The sequence below is a fragment of the Xyrauchen texanus genome, chromosome 26 (genome assembly GCF_025860055.1).
Source record: "Xyrauchen texanus isolate HMW12.3.18 chromosome 26, RBS_HiC_50CHRs, whole genome shotgun sequence".
Classification (NCBI taxonomy): domain Eukaryota; kingdom Metazoa; phylum Chordata; class Actinopteri; order Cypriniformes; family Catostomidae; genus Xyrauchen; species Xyrauchen texanus.
In genome coordinates, this window is record NC_068301.1 from 41,136,647 (window position 1) to 41,154,364 (window position 17,718).

Consider the following 17,718-nt stretch of genomic DNA (forward strand, 5'->3'; position numbering starts at 1 on the left):
AATCCTACTCCAAGTTGATTTTTGCAGATTGGCGCATGATTTCACGTCCACGATTCAGATAAAATATTAATTTTAATATTGAAAAAAAAATTGGGGTCAACCCTAAATATTCCACGTATATGTTGCATATTGCCCCACAGCAAGTCTGAAACCGCTCGCCCGGGGGCGTTGAATCGAACGGGGAGTTGTTAATGAGGGCCAGCCGAACGAAGGGTACAAAGGTCCAACGGCAATCGTCACCGCCCACTGGCGTCCGTCCCATCCAATAGCGCCTCACTGCTGTACATGGCTCATATTTCAGCCCCTGACTGCGTTCGATTGGCCAATCGAACGCTGGGCGTGGTGCCCCCAGCGCCCCCGGTCACCTGGATGCCTTCGCTTCGTTCGCAGGACCTTGTTTTGATTTTTAATAATTCTTTTGATATTTTAAGGTTGACCGCTACACATATGCAGCGCGAATATACCCCAATGTGTTTTTGACAATTTCTCGGTTTCCGTTCACTTTGGAAAGTCGGTTCGGGCACGGTTGTTCTCGTCTTCCCAGGCCGGTTCCGACGATGCCAGAATATCACGAAAGTCTCAAAGTGCCAATCATGCCATTTCCATAATTGTGCACAATAGACACACAAGCGCACTAGCTTGGCCTTGGTGTGTTCGTTCTATCATGTTGATATTGGTGTCTACTGAAAGGACTGAATCTACACTGCACACTTATGTATCGTCCACACTAAAATAAGGGGTTTTCGAGTCAGTACAGCCCGTACATTTTTGGACTACATATCGGCTGCCAGAAAACACCCTTAATTGGCTGTACTGTAATGATTATTAGTAGCTGTATCTTTTGGCTAGATTAATGTGTGTGGGCTTGATGGAAAGAGGAGATTCAGTGCTACAATTTGATGTAGCACAACTGAAGATCTGAGTCTCCTGCACTGAACAGCCTGGCTAATAGTTGGACTAAATATCGGTAGCTCAGAAAACACCCTTAATTGGCTGTACTGTAATGATTATTAGTAGCTGTATCTTTTGGCTAGATTAATGTGTGTGGGCTTGATGGAAAGAGGAGATTCAGTGCTACAATTTGATGTAGCACAACTGAAGATCTGAGTCTCCTGCACTGAACAGCCTGGCTAATAGTTGGACTAAATATCGGCGCTCAGAAAACACCCTTAATTGGCTGTACTGTAATGATTATTAGTAGCTGTATCTTTTGGCTAGATTAATGTGTGTGGGCTTGATGGAAAGAGGAGATTCAGTGCTACAATTTGATGTAGCACAACTGAAGATCTGAGTCTCCTGCACTGAACAGCCTGGCTAATAGTTGGACTAAATATCGGGCGCTCAGAAAACACCCTTAATTGGCTGTACTGTAATGATTATTAGTAGCTGTATCTTTTGGCTAGATTAATGTGTGTGGGCTTGATGGAAAGAGGAGATTCAGTGCTACAATTTGATGTAGCACAACTGAAGATCTGAGTCTCCTGCACTGAACAGCCTGGCTAATAGTTGGACTAAATATCGGCAGCTCAGAAAACACCCTTAATTGGCTGTACTGTAATGATTATTAGTAGCTGTATCTTTTGGCTAGATTAATGTGTGTGGGCTTGATGGAAAGAGGAGATTCAGTGCTACAATTTGATGTAGCACAACTGAAGATCTGAGTCTCCTGCACTGAACAGCCTGGCTAATAGTTGGACTAAATATCGGCGCGCTCAGAAAACACCCTTAATTGGCTGTACTGTAATGATTATTAGTAGCTGTATCTTTTGGCTAGATTAATGTGTGTGGGCTTGATGGAAAGAGGAGATTCAGGGCTACAATTTGATGTAGCACAACTGAAGATCTGAGTCTCCTGCACTGAACAGCCTGGCTAATAGTTGGACTAAATATCGGCGCGCTCAGAAAACACCCTTAATTGGCTGTACTGTAATGATTATTAGTAGCTGTATCTTTTTGGCTAGATTAATGTGTGTGGGCTTGATGGAAAGAGGAGATTCAGGGCTACAATTTGATGTAGCACAACTGAAGATCTGAGTCTCCTGCACTGAACAGCCTGGTTAATAGTTGGACTAAATATCGGCGCGCTCAGAAAACCCCCTTAATTGGCTGTACTGTAATGATTATTAGTAGCTGTATCTTTTGGCTAGATTAATGTGTGTGGGCTTGATGGAAAGAGGAGATTCAGGGCTAAAATTAGATCTAATAGGATCTTAATGCTAAACACATGAAAATAGCTTATGATTGGGCTGAATTAGAGATGTTTTGCTACGAACCACTGCACAGTGCCGGTGTTAGTGGCCTAAACACACATCTTTGAGCTGTTCTCTTTCCCTCTCTGACCAAGACACAGCCTAATCACTATTGGCATTGTGAAGTACAATACTAACCTTTTAATAGGTACAAAAGCAGAAAGAACGCTTGAAATTTGAGTTAGTTACAGAGATTTTGCTTGAACCCATTCTGACCTCTCGGCCTGGGTGCCTCAACTTTGGCTTTATGATCTTTTGCCCTGTAATTTGAACTCCCTGAAGGAGAGAGAGAAAATGTATTGGGCACACGTTAAACTACACATTCTGAGCTTTAAATAGATGTGCAAAACATGGCTGTTGGATAAAAACTGATGGAAAGACAATCATTTTAATAGGAGATTCCAAGTTGAATTCTGGTAATCTGTTACCAGAAGTTCACCACGCCATCACATCCATCAAATCAAAGCAAAACATGGTCCATTGGACAAGCTCTCAGTGATGGCAGGAACAAGCTACAGCCAAATAATTGGTATATAAGTAAAGTACTCATACTGGGCTTTATTTTAATGCTAAACACATGAAAATAGCTTATGATTGGGCTGAATTAGAGATGTTTTGCTCACGAACCACTGCACAGTGCCGGTGCTAGTGGCCTAAACACACATCTTTGAGCTGTTCTCTTTCCCTCTCTGACCAAGACACAGCCTAATCACTATTGGCATTGTGAAGTACAATACTAACCTTTTAATAGGTACAAAAAGCAGAAAGAACGCTTGAAATTTGAGTTAGTTACAGAGATTTTGCTTCGAACCCATTCTGACCTCTCGGGCCTGGGTGCCTCAACTTTGGCTTTATGATCTTTGCCCTGTAATTTGAACTCCCTGAAGGAGAGAGAGAAAATGTATTGGGCACACGTTAAACTACACATTCTGAGCTTTAAATAGATGTGCAAAACATGGCTGTTGGATAAAAACTGATGGAAAGACAATCATTTTAATAGGACATTCCAAGTTGAATTCTGGTAATCTGTTCCCAGAAGTTCACCACGCCATCACATCCATCAAATCAAAGCAAAACATGGTCCATTGGACAAGCTCTCAGTGATGGCAGGAACAAGCTACAGCCAAATAATTGGTATATAAGTAAAGTACTCATACTGGGCTTTATTTTAATGCTAAACACATGAAAATAGCTTATGATTGGGCTGAATTAGAGATGTTTTGCTACTGAACCACTGCACAGTGCCGGGTGCTAGTGGCCTAAACACACATCTTTGTGCTGTTCTCTTTCCCTCTCTGACCAAGACACAGCCTAATCACTATTGGCATTGTGAAGTACAATACTAACCTTTTAATAGGTACAAAAAGCAGAAAGAACGGCTTGAAATTTGAGTTAGTTACAGAGATTTTGCTTCGAACCCATTCTGACCTCTCGGGCCTGGGTGCCTCAACTTTGGCTTTATGATCTTTTGCCCTGTAATTTGAACTCCCTGAAGGAGAGAGAAAATGTATTGGGCACACGTTAAACTACACATTCTGAGCTTTAAATAGATGTGCAAAACATGGCTGTTGGATAAAAACTGATGGAAAGACAATCATTTTAATAGGAGATTCCAAGTTGAATTCTGGTAATCTGTTCCAGAAGTTACCGCGCCATCACATCCATCAAATCAAAGCAAAACATGGTCCATTGGACAAGCTCTCAGTGATGGCAGGAACAAGCTACAGCCAAATAATTGGTATATAAGTAAAGTACTCATACTGGGCTTTATTTTAATGCTAAACACATGAAAATAGCTTATGATTGGGCTGAATTAGAGATGTTTTGCTACGAACCACTGCACAGTGCCGGGTGCTAGTGGCCTAAACACACATCTTTGTGCTGTTCTCTTTCCCTCTCTGACCAAGACACAGCCTAATCACTATTGGCATTGTGAAGTACAATACTAACCTTTTAATAGGTACAAAAAGCAGAAAGAACAGCTTGAAATTTGAGTTAGTTACAGAGATTTTGCTTGAACCCATTCTGACCTCTCGGGCCTGGGTGCCTCAACTTTGGCTTTATGATCTTTTGCCCTGTAATTTGAACTCCCTGAAGGAGAGAGAGAAAATGTATTGGGCACACGTTAAACTACACATTCTGAGCTTTAAATAGATGTGCAAAACATGGCTGTTGGATAAAAACTGATGGAAAGACAATCATTTTAATAGGAGATTCCGATTTGATGGATGTGATGGACGCCATCACATCCATCAAATCAAAGCAAAACATGGTCCATTGGACAAGCTCTCAGTGATGGCAGGAACAAGCTACAGCCAAATAATTGGTATATAAGTAAAGTACTCATACTGGGCTTTATTTTAATGCTAAACACATGAAAATAGCTTATGATTGGGCTGAATTAGAGATGTTTTGCTACGAACCACTGCACAGTGCCGGGTGCTAGTGGCCTAAACACACATCTTTGTGCTGTTCTCTTTCCCTCTCTGACCAAGACACAGCCTAATCACTATTGGCATTGTGAAGTACAATACTAACGTTTTAATAGGTACAAAAAGCAGAAAGAACGCTTGAAATTTGAGTTAGTTACAGAGATTTTGCTTCGAACCCATTCTGACCTCTCGGGCCTGGGTGCCTCAACTTTGGCTTTATGATCTTTGCCCTGTAATTTGAACTCCCTGAAGGAGAGAGAGAAAATGTATTGGGCACACGTTAAACTACACATTCTGAGCTTTAAATAGATGTGCAAAACATGGCTGTTGGATAAAAACTGATGGAAAGACAATCATTTTAATAGGAGATTCCAAGTTGAATTCTGGTAATCTGTTCCCAGAAGTTCACCACGCCATCACATCCATCAAATCAAAGCAAAACAAGGTCCATTGGACAAGCTCTCAGTGATGGCAGGAACAAGCTACAGCCAAATAATTGGTATATAAGTAAAGTACTCATACTGGGCTTTATTTTAATGCTAAACACATGAAAATAGCTTATGATTGGGCTGAATTAGAGATGTTTTGCTACTGAACCACTGCACAGTGCCGGGTGCTAGTGGCCTAAACACACATCTTTGTGCTGTTCTCTTTCCCTCTCTGACCAAGACACAGCCTAATCACTATTGGCATTGTGAAGTACAATACTAACCTTTTAATAGGTACAAAAAGCAGAAAGAACGCTTGAAATTTGAGTTAGTTACAGAGATTTTGCTTCGAACCCATTCTGACCTCTCGGGCCTGGGTGCCTCAACTTTGGCTTTATGATCTTTGCCCTGTAATTTGAACTCCCTGAAGGAGAGAGAGAAATGTATTGGGCACACGTTAAACTACACATTCTGAGCTTTAAATAGATGTGCAAAACATGGCTGTTGGATAAAAACTGATGGAAAGACAATCATTTTAATAGGAGATTCCAAGTTGAATTCTGGTAATCTGTTACCAGAAGTTCACCACGCCATCACATCCATCAAATCAAAGCAAAACATGGTCCATTGGACAAGCTCTCAGTGATGGCAGGAACAAGCTACAGCCAAATAATTGGTATATAAGTAAAGTACTCATACTGGGCTTTATTTTAATGCTAAACACATGAAAATAGCTTATGATTGGGCTGAATTAGAGATGTTTTGCTACGAACCACTGCACAGTGCCGGGTGCTAGTGGCCTAAACACACATCTTTGTGCTGTTCTCTTTCCCTCTCTGACCAAGACACAGCCTAATCACTATTGGCATTGTGAAGTACAATACTAACCTTTTAATAGGTACAAAAGCAGAAAGAACGCTTGAAATTTGAGTTAGTTACAGAGATTTTGCTTCGAACCCATTCTGACCTCTCGGGCCTGGGTGCCTCAACTTTGGCTTTATGATCTTTGCCCTGTAATTTGAACTCCCTGAAGGAGAGAGAGAAAATGTATTGGGCACACGTTAAACTACACATTCTGAGCTTTAAATAGATGTGCAAAACATGGCTGTTGGATAAAAACTGATGGAAAGACAATCATTTTAATAGGAGATTCCAAGTTGAATTCTGGTAATCTGTTACCAAAAGTTCACCACGCCATCACATCCATCACATCAAAGCAAAACAAGGTCCATTGGACAAGCTCTCAGTGATGGCAGGAACAAGCTACAGCCAAATAATTGGTATATAAGTAAAGTACTCATACTGGGCTTTATTTTAATGCTAAACACATGAAAATAGCTTATGATTGGGCTGAATTAGAGATGTTTTGCTACTGAACCACTGCACAGTGCCGGTGCTAGTGGCCTAAACACACATCTTTGAGCTGTTCTCTTTCCCTCTCTGACCAAGACACAGCCTAATCACTATTGGCATTGTGAAGTACAATACTAACCTTTTAATAGGTACAAAAAGCAGAAAGAACGCTTGAAATTTGAGTTAGTTACAGAGATTTTGCTTCGAACCCATTCTGACCTCTCGGCCTGGGTGCCTCAACTTTGGCTTTATGATCTTTGCCCTGTAATTTGAACTCCCTGAAGGAGAGAGAAAATGTATTGGGCACACGTTAAACTACACATTCTGAGCTTTAAATAGATGTGCAAAACATGGCTGTTGGATAAAAACTGATGGAAAGACAATCATTTTAATAGGAGATTCCAAGTTGAATTCTGGTAATCTGTTACCAGAAGTTCACCACGCCATCACATCCATCAAATCAAAGCAAAACATGGTCCATTGGACAAGCTCTCAGTGATGGCAGGAACAAGCTACAGCCAAATAATTGGTATATAAGTAAAGTACTCATACTGGGCTTTATTTTAATGCTAAACACATGAAAATAGCTTATGATTGGGCTGAATTAGAGATGTTTTGCTACGAACCACTGCACAGTGCCGGGTGCTAGTGGCCTAAACACACATCTTTGAGCTGTTCTCTTTCCCTCTCTGACCAAGACACAGCCTAATCACTATTGACATTGTGAAGTACAATACTAACGTTTTAATAGGTACAAAAAGCAGAAAGAACGCTTGAAATTTGAGTTAGTTACAGAGATTTTGCTTCGAACCACTGCAGTGTCCCCCGTGAGGGGGGGCCCCCCGTGAAACGCCCCTTCCGCCGAACCTCTCTCCCGAACCGGACCGACCACGGACTCCAGGCCGGTCTCGTTCGACGGGGCTCGTCGAGACCTTTCCAACGACGCCCTCCCCGTCTCTGGGAATTCCTCGTTGATGGGAAATAGTTGCAATAGTTGCAACCCCCAGTCCCTCTCGGCGCAGGGTAGACACACGCTGATCCACCCATTGTGGCGCGCGTGCAGCCCCGGACAACTTGTCCCTCTAAGAAGTTGGACACCGACCGCACGGGGCCGTATAACTATTTAGCATGCCGGAGTCTCGTTCGTTATCGGAATTAACCAGACAAATCGCTCCACCAACTAAGAACGGCCATGCACCACCACCCACAGAATCGAGAAAGAGCTATCAATCTGTCAATCCTTTCCGTGTCCGGGCCGGGTGAGGTTTCCCGTGTTGAGTCAAATTAAGCCGCAGGCTCCACTCCTGGTGGTGCCCTTCCGTCAATTCCTTTAAGTTTCAGCTTTGCAACCATACTCCCCCCGGAACCCAAAGACTCGTGGTTTCCCGCACGCTGCCCGGCGGGTCATGGGAATAACGCCGCCCGGATCGCTGGTCGGCATCGTTCTGGTCGGAACTACGACGGTATCTGATCGATCTTCGAACCTCCGACTTTCGTTCTTGATTAATGAAAACATTCTTGGCAAATGCTTTAGCTTTAGTCCGTCTTGCGCCGGTCCAAGAATTTCACCTCTAGCGGCTCAATACGAATGCCCCCGGCCGTCCCTCTCAATCATGGCCCCGGTTCCGAAAACCCACAAAATAGAACCGGAGTCCTATTCCATTAAGGTAATAGCACTTCACTTCACTAAATGTACTTCACTAACGATCCTTCATGTCAGTCTGCGCGCATCCTAATAAAAGAAAAAAATGAAGTTAAACCATAAATAAATAAAATAAAAACTTTAGGACATTATATATATATATGTATATGTATTGGTACTTGCCATAAATGCTTTCGTCAACTTGCTTCATCTGTTGTTCACATCGCTGTGTTCATCAGAAAGCTTGTGATTTGACTGAATTACTGACATTATGTATTAGGCAGTGGTGTATTAAATTAATTGTATTAAACGTTTGGGAGCAGATTTCCAGTTTTGTGTTTATAATTAAACACAAATGTCGCATGAATGTAAAGATTTTATTTTTAAGAAATGCTCACAACGACTTTGTCTCCTCAGAAGACAAGATGGGGAACAGAGGGTCCACTGACAGTGGGGTAAACACTTCCTGTGGAAGTGGTAGTTTGGTAAGTAGAAATCATATTGATAGAAAATGCTTGATAAATAACAAATTAAAACTAATAATTCACATTTCATTTATTTTTTTCGTGTTTTTTCTTCTTCCCCAAGGCAACGACTTGTGTTATCAGTCGAACTGTGAGTACACTTTAAACATTAAACAGTGCATCTGTTTTAGACAGAGATTACCGTTGTTGTATTGTATGCAGGACAGCGAGCACACGTCGTCATCGGAGGAGATCGCAGGAGGTAATATTCCTCCTCCTCCTCCTCCTCCTCCTCTTCCTCGTCTTCCTCCTCCACCACCTCCACCGAACAACCCCATTCTCCTCCACCAAGGAGCAAATGTTGACGATTCTGAGGTAATGGATATATTTGATGTAGGCTGTCAAACTCTATAGTTGCAATTCTGGTGTTAATTATTCGTTTGATTTTTATTTATCTTCAGTACTTTGCAGACGACGAAGACGAGGATGACTGATTTTTTTTATTTTTATAAAAATTAATATTTTGGAATTGTTGTAAATATTTGTGGAGAAGAGTTGAGCTTCTTTTTTTTTTGTAAATATTAAATAAATATTAAATCTTATTATATGGGTGTGATCACAAGTTCATGAGGGTAAATCTATTTTCACGAAAATGATTTTCTATATCTGTCCGTTTACCTAGTTACTCACAATTCGCACACTTGTAATTTAGTTTTGACTGTTTTATTTTAGCCGATTTTTTTTTAACGACAGTCTATTTAAGGGGACGCGCACAGCGGGCGCACACCCACTCACACTTGATGGTTCATGAGGGTAAATCTATTTTCACGAAAATGATTTTCTATATCTGTCCGTTTACCTAGTTACTCACAATTCGCACACTTGTAATTTAGTTTTGACTGTTTTATTTTAGCCGATTTTTTTTTAACGACAGTCTATTTAAGGGGACGCGCACAGCGCGCGCACACCCACTCACACTTGATGGTTCATGAGGGTAAATCTATTTTCACGCAAATGATTTTCTATATCTGTCCTTTTACCTAGTTACTCACAATTCGCACACTTGGAATTTAGTTTTGACTGCTCTTGAACAAGTGAACAAAATTAAAATTATTATTAATTAAACCTTGTTGATAGAGAGGAATAAACCCATGCTGCAAACAGGAATAGGGGAAACAGCTGTGTTTATGAAAATATTATCAATTATAAAATATCTGAATTTACACATGTGGGCCAAATAATACACTCAACCACTGGCCCATATCCTGTAGTCACTGTTTTATATCTTTTTTGGAATAAATTAATGAAAAGAATGCAATTGAACATTGGATTAAGGGACATTTTATTATTTATTTACAACAAAGCACAATGAACAATAAAAAAAATTATGTCAACAAGAACAGGTTATTTTACTGAATAAAATGCCGGAGGACATCGAACGGCTGTGGACACCACCTTCGAAGGGAGCAGTTGAAGATGACAAGTTCATCCTTCACTGCGTGTCTGAGCAGAACTGGTCGGGATTGGCCATCAAAGACTTTGGTGCCAAGCAAGGTTTAGGTAAGAAAACCTTTCATTTGTCTTGTAAGGGCAGAAAAAAACAATAATGTAAAATGTACATTTTAGTCTACATGTAATGTTTATTCATTAACTCAAAAATGTAATGTTCTTTTTATTTTAGGAGTCGTAGCAACACGCACTTTTTCCAAAGACGACATCGTCTGCGACTACCACGGCAGGGTCATCCCAGCTGCAGAAGGGAGGGTGATGTTGCAGGGCCTGCGTGACGAGGCCGGGTACCTGTTCTTCTTCAAAGCTGGAGAGAGAGACCTGTGCATCGACGCCCAGACCTTTCCTTGCGAGTGCCACCCTGGTACAGACACCGTTGGCAGGAGGATCAACCACTCCACAAAAGCCCCCAACCTGAAGCCCTTTCACTGCAGGTTGCATGTGAATGGGCAGGACAAGGACATCATCCTCTTCAGGGCACTGCAGGACATCAGTGTGGGTGTCGAACTACGGTTTGACTATGGAGTAAAGAGGAAGTCCTTCCGTGGAGAGGGCCTGGACCTTGACTGGCTGGATGATTGAGTAGGCCTGGTCCAAAGGTCTTCACCAGACATGTGGAGGTGAAGTGAACTTTGAGGAACAGATTGAATCTTCACAGTGAGTGAGTGTGTGAAAACCAGACCATTCCAGCTCAGTGAACAAAGGGGGACTGTTAATATGTTGATATCAACAATTTACTTTTTATTTGTGCATCACAAACATAGATATAAAAAACATTTCAGAACATCTTTTGTATATTGTCACTGACATTAATTTATTTATTGTATATCATTATTAGATACAAATGTAATGAGTTGTGCTTCTTCATTTCCATGCACAGTGTCACTTTTTCTTCACATATTTTATCCATGTTTGTTTCCAAAAGGACAAGCAGGCAAGGTTAATTGAAAGGCAAGGTACTTTTATTTCTAGCACATTTTATACACTATAGTAATTCAAAGTGCTTTACATTATGTTATTGTATGTGGTCAGCTCTGTGTAACGTAACAAACACATCATGTAACTATAAACAGGTCTTTCTCTCTCTTTGAGGTCCATGAAGCACACCATTACTTCCACCAGCCTCCACATCAAGGACAAAGTTCTCTTTGATGATTGTAGGGACTTCATCCTCTGGACGGCATACGGGCAGGTATGTCCAAGAATGAGAGTGAGTATCACACATATACAGAGAGCACTGAGACGATTATAAACTTCATTTTTAAGGCAGGCACCCAACTCATTAGCATTTCAATGGACTCTGTGTGTGTGTGAGAGAGCTGGCAGTCACCCAACCCATTAGCATTTCAATGGACTCTGTGTGTGTGTGAGAGAGTGGGGGAGGCCTGATGGCCTTGCTTAAGCAGGTACAAACACCTTTTGCACTCTGAAAGAATATGTACACTGCATGTTACTTGCACATTTGATTAACCTGCCAAATCAAGTTGTCTGGTGTGTTCACTGCTTTGTCATTCCATGTTGCAGTACGGCTAATGCTCCTCATGATTTGTCTTTATAGAACAGTTTTGTCTGCATCAGCCGTCTGGGTCAGTGATCAACGCCTGGATGGACAAACCTTCCACAGGCCTCCCTTATACTGAGGCAGTAAGGAATTCACCCTGAGAATTGAGACTGGCCAAATTACTGTTTCTTTTTTGGGAGACTTTTTAAAAGAATATTTTATGTAATGAATCCATGTTTGTGATTTCTTATTGTATTGTTGATAAGAAAAAAATATTTTAAGCATGTACATGTCATGTGCATTCCTATATTGTTGTCATAAAGATGTTCCTTGTTTATGTGGTTAAAAATAAAGTATTTTTTTAGAGTTCAAACTTGTTTATTCATTAAATCTTTGAAATACAATACTAACCTTTCAACAAATTTCGTGTTTTTGTACACCCAGGCTGTATTTGGAGCCCTGTCCCCGACCAACTCAATCTCTATCTCACACACACACACACAGAGAGAGAGATAATGGAAATGCTAATTCAAAACATCCCCCCACTCCCTCCATGGTGTTTTTGGATTGTAGACCCACATTGCCATCCTGTGGACATTCATATGTTTGCAGGCCCTGGTTGTTTATCCACACACAAATACATGTGATTTTACACTTTGGTCAAGATCAGTATGCTGAAAATTATGAAAATGCTAATCTGGAGATTATCTGAAGACTAATAAAGAAATTTGCATTGTCCCTTTTAAAATAAAATAAAGAATAAAAACAATGGGCAGTAAGTATGCACCTTAGCACTTGTTATTATATTTGAAATTCCATATACCTAGCAGTACAGGGCACTGTGTTCCCTCTCAACCGTGCATTATTGTGAAATACAATAGTCACTTTTAATATGATGCAGAAAGCAGACAGAAAGCTTGAGGTATTACAGAATTACAGACATATTTGTAGTAACACATTCTGAGAAAGCAGAAGCCTTTGTGACTTCAAAGCAGGGCCTGGTTGTTTATCCACTTAGAATTACTAACCTGGAAAAAACTTAAAATTTTTCACAATTTTTACACACAAATACTGGTACTTGAGACACAATGTGTAGTTAACATGAAAAAATAACATGTCTTTTGCATAAAAACTGAAAAGAAACTGAAAAAGTATGGTTGCAATAATTGTGAAACATATATGCTGCACGTTCAGTGGTCAAAATCGCGCAGGCCATTTTTTGTCACAGCGGTGCACAAGTTCACAGATTAATGTGTTGAAAGGGAAAATGAGAGGGAAGCCACACTTTAATCCGAAAACATTGTCTTAAAAAAGAGGCCGAAGCATATACGCTGCACTGCGTTGAGGTGATATGAGAAAACATGAAAAAATGTTTCCTCAATTTCCAGTTATTAGAGACTAACAGTATATCAAACAACGTGAAAGCATGCACAACTTTTAGTCTCCCGGAAAATACGAGTAGTGGGCAAAGCAGCGTTTGTGTAGACTATGTTCCACGTATATGATGAGATTTTACTTGAAATTTTGAAATTATGAAAAAACTTATAATAATACATCATACGGGAGACTAAACAGGTGACAGACGTAGGGCAATAAGCATTTGGTGGGAAAACAAAGAAATGTGGACGAAATGAGCCAGAAACGAACACAGCAACGTATACGTTGACGACATCAACGTATGCGTTGACGACATCAACGTATACGTTGATTCCAACGCCCGGATCAACCTCACTAGAAATAATTATTCAGTTTCATTTGATGCCAATGGGGATCCTGTGGCCATCTATGAACTTGTGAACTGGCAGCCTCAGAAAGATGGTTCAATTAAATTTGTAACAGTGGGTCTCTATGATGCATCCCAGCCTAAAGGCCAAGAGTTCAGTCTGAGCAGAGCTGTCATTTGGAACGATGGCAGTGAAAAGGTATACTGTAAAACTTGTTTCATCAAGTAACCTACTTTTACTGAGCACTATATTAGAAACACTATGGTCTTTATAAAGTGCCTAATGTGCTCTTCTGCTGTTGTAGCCTATCTGCCTCAAGGTTTGACATGTTTTGCATTCTGAGATGCTATTCTGCTCACCACAATTGTACAGACTTGTTATCTGAATTACTGTAGCCTTTCTGTCAGCTTGAACCAGCCTGGGCCTCGTTTCCCAAAAGCATCATATGCCTAAGTATATTGCAGAATCCATCAAACTATTCATCTTAGTTTTGCTAAACTCTAGAGATGTTTGTGCTTTAAAATCCCAGAATATCAGCAGTTACAGAAGTACTCAAACCAGCCCAACTGGCACCAACAATCATGCAATGGTCGAAATCTCTGAGATCACATTTGTTCCCCATTCTGTTGGTTGATGTGAACATTAACTGAAGATCCTGATCCGTATGTGCATGATTTTTTGTATTGCACTGCTGCCACACGATTGACTGATTAGATAATCTCATAAATAAGTAGGTGTACAGGTCTTCCTAATAAAGTACTCAGTGAGTGTAAAAAAAGTGTAACATCTAAATTAACTGGTTTTATTGAGTTAAACATTATTTTGAATATGAATAAAACAGCCCATCAGATTCAACTAAATTAATTTTTATAGGTTAGATCAAGTAGAAATACTGTAGATCATTGAGGTAACAATTGTGGGTTTTTTCAGTATATATAAGGTTTTGATCTATTCTATGTGATTGTGAATATCTGTCACTTCCAGGTGCCTGCGTCTGTGTGCAGTGCGAGCTGTGACCCAGGCACTAGGAAAGCTGTAAAAAAAGGAAAACCTGTCTGCTGTTATGACTGCATTAACTGTGCTGAAGGAGAGATCAGCAATGAGACAGGTAATGTATTTTACATATTCTTATGTATCACATTATTAGGGATGAGAATCGTAAACTTTATTAAACTTCTGATTCTGATTCCACTTAAATGATAATACTCTCGAGGAAGCAAAATATAATTGATCCGAACTACTATATTATACCATTCACTATATTTTGTTATATACAGTATTCTAAACAAAAATGCTTAATAAAAACAGTACTACAATATTTTTTACAATAACATATCTTTAGATGTTTATTAAGTAGCCAACTGATTCAGTAAGTGATTGAGCTGTTTTAGACCTCATAGTTCATCTGTTAGTCGTTTTGCCAGATTTATAAAAATGAACCAGTCCTGAGTGTTTTTGAGTAGACTTCAATATTGTTTGCATGCAACATCAAATATACAGTGCAAACAGTGAAGTCCTTTTCATGAATGAATGACACTTATAAGCTGATCTTTTGGATAAATCAGACAATATGATTGGTTCCTGTAACTCAACTGGTAGAGCATGGCACTATAAAAGCCATGATAATCGGTTCAGTTCCCACAAAACAAACCAAAAAGTGTATAAAAATGTATACCTTGAATGCATAATTATTTGCTTTGGGAAAAAAAATTATCTGCCAAATGCATAAATGTAAATCTAAATGTGATGGAAAGATGTGTTGTATATTATTTCATTTTTTGTTTAATTGTAGATTATTCATTGTAATGGAACTGGTTCTCAATTCCCAAACCTACATATCATAGATACAATAGGCAATTTATCAGTTTGTCCCGTATATAATGCTCCAAACAAATTACTTTATCCACTGAGTTGCTCATTCTAAAACACAGTGTGTTCTTTTAACCTGTATTACACCATTTTGTTTCTGTGGTTCATAAATGGTTGAGATAAACACAAATTTGTCTTGTTTCAGATTCTTCAGATTGTCACAAATGCCCACCTGAGTACTGGCCCAATAAAGATAATGATAAGTGCCTTCCTAAACCAGTGGAGTTTCTGTCCTGGGATGAGATCCTCGGAATCATCCTGGCTGCTTTCTCTATTGCTGGCTCTTCAGTGGCTTTGATCATAGCTTTAGTGTTCTACAAAAACAGGACTTCTCCAATAGTTAGAGCCAACAATTCAGAACTGAGCTTCCTGCTGCTCTTCTCACTGACTCTGTGTTTTCTCTGTTCACTTACTTTTATTGGTCGACCCACTGAGTGGTCCTGTATGTTGCGTCACACAGCGTTTGGAATCACTTTTGTCCTCTGTATCTCTTGTGTTCTAGGGAAAACATTAGTGGTGTTAATGGCCTTCAAGGCTACACTTCCTGGAAATAATGTTATGAAATGGTTTGGGCCTCCTCAACAGAGACTCACTGTTCTTGGTTTCACTCTTGTGCAGGTTGTTATCTGTGTGCTTTGGTTAAAAATATCCCCTCCTTTTCCATACAAAAATATGCAACACTACAAAGAAAAGATTGTACTAGAATGCAGCTTGGGCTCCGGTATTGGTTTTTGGGCCGTACTGGGTTATATAGGCCTCCTAGCTTTCCTTTGCTTTGTTTTAGCTTTTCTGGCCCGAAAGCTTCCAGATAACTTCAATGAGGCTAAATTCATCACATTCAGTATGCTCATATTCTCTGCTGTATGGATCACTTTTGTGCCTGCTTATGTCAGTTCTCCAGGAAAATTTACTGTAGCTGTGGAGATATTTGCAATTTTAGCCTCAAGTTTTGGCTTGATTTTCTGTATTTTTGCTCCTAAGTGTTTCATTATTATTTTTAGGCCAGAGCAAAATACCAAAAAACACCTAATGGGTAAAGTTACTTCAAAAGCCCCCTGAAATACATTTTCACTTTGATTTTTTTCCAGTTTTACTCTTTTTAGTGTCTTTTTTACAGAATTACATGACTCTGTGAAAATGGATGGCACCTTTTTTTGCCAGTTTATTATGTTATAGCTTTCTGAGACACAATAACTGGAGCTGTACATATACACTACCTACAGTAATATTGGATATTATATTATGTGACTTTAATGCAATTTAGTGTTTTACAGTTGTTGTTTTTTCTTCATTTTTGGCTTTATCTGCAAATATGTTGGGAAAAATACATAAAATACAAATATACAGTATGTTATGCATTAATAAGTGTTCATTAATTGTTTAGATTTTTGTTATTTATTTATTTAGTATTTAGCATTTTGTATTTTATTTTTTTGGAAAACCCTGTTAATTAAATGTGCACATATGGCAACTTGAGTGCTTTATTATTTAAATTAAATGCAAAGAAATTTTAAATCAGAAATTGTGTTACATGACTGAAAATATTATTGTATTCGTTTGATGCAGAAATAAAATAAAATATGTATATATTTTACTCCACAAGTAGATTTATTATGAATAAAACGATGATCGGTCAATCATAAAAGAATATGACAAATATTGATGACAGGGACAATATTACAGTATGTACAGGAATATGATAAAATAATAATAACAATACTTTTGTCATTTTTCCAGGCATTCCCTTCTTAGTGTTTAAATTAGGCCTTTACAGAAGTATGTAACATTTAGGTACAAAAATACAAAACAGAAGTCCATCAGTGGCCACAAATCCAATATAGCTCAGCACCCTGTAAAATCCAAGCGCCACACATCTTTATATACATTCAATGAGCACTTTACTAGGAAGATTATGGTCTTAATAAAGTGCCCAATGTGGTCTTCTGCTGTTGTTGCCCACCAGCCTCATGGTTTGAAGTGTTGTGCATTCTGAGGCAGCTGTTATGCTTATTACAGTAATACAGAGCGGTTATCTGAGTTACCGTAGCCTTTCTGCCAGCTTGAACCAGTCTGGCCATTCTCTGTTCTCATTCTCTGACCTTTCTCATCTAAAAGGCATTTCGGTCCTCAGAACTTTAAGCACCATTCTGGGTAAACTCTAGAGACTGTTGTGCATAAAAATCCCAGGAGATCAGCAGTTACAGAAATAATCAAACCAGCCCGTCTGGTACCAACAATCATGCCACAGTCGAAATAACTGAGATCAAACAAAAAATTCTCCATTCTGATGGTTGATGTGAAAATTATTTGAAACTCCTGATGCATATCTGCATGATTTTATGCATTGCACTGCTGCCAAATGATTTGGCTGATTAAATAATGAGTAGGTGTACAGTTTTTTCTAATGAATTGCTCAGTGATATGGACGAGGCATGCAGGCAAAGAATGAGGATCTAAGTGCAGCTTTATTAAAATAAACAAGAAAACTCAGAATAAAAGAAAAACACAGGGAACCTAGCACAGAACATAACAAAACATCCAAGAACT

General features: G+C 39.4%; 3 protein-coding genes across 3 annotated transcripts in view; all 3 read left to right on the plus strand.

Moving 5' to 3' along the window:
* Positions 1-17,718, plus strand: part of LOC127620065 (uncharacterized) — a 79,469-nt gene that overhangs the window by 34,494 nt on the left and 27,257 nt on the right. The window lies entirely within an intron of this gene.
* On the plus strand, positions 9,990-10,659 carry LOC127619685 (N-lysine methyltransferase KMT5A-A-like). The gene is made up of 2 exons (XM_052092636.1): positions 9,990-10,128; positions 10,250-10,659. The coding sequence occupies exons 1-2, from the start codon at positions 9,990-9,992 to the stop codon at positions 10,657-10,659; spliced, it is 549 nt and encodes a 182-aa protein (XP_051948596.1).
* Positions 11,174-16,230, plus strand: LOC127619686 (extracellular calcium-sensing receptor-like). The gene is made up of 5 exons (XM_052092637.1): positions 11,174-11,269; positions 11,656-11,663; positions 13,314-13,500; positions 14,287-14,410; positions 15,317-16,230. Exons 1-5 carry the CDS (start codon positions 11,174-11,176, stop codon positions 16,228-16,230), a joined length of 1,329 nt encoding a protein of 442 aa, XP_051948597.1.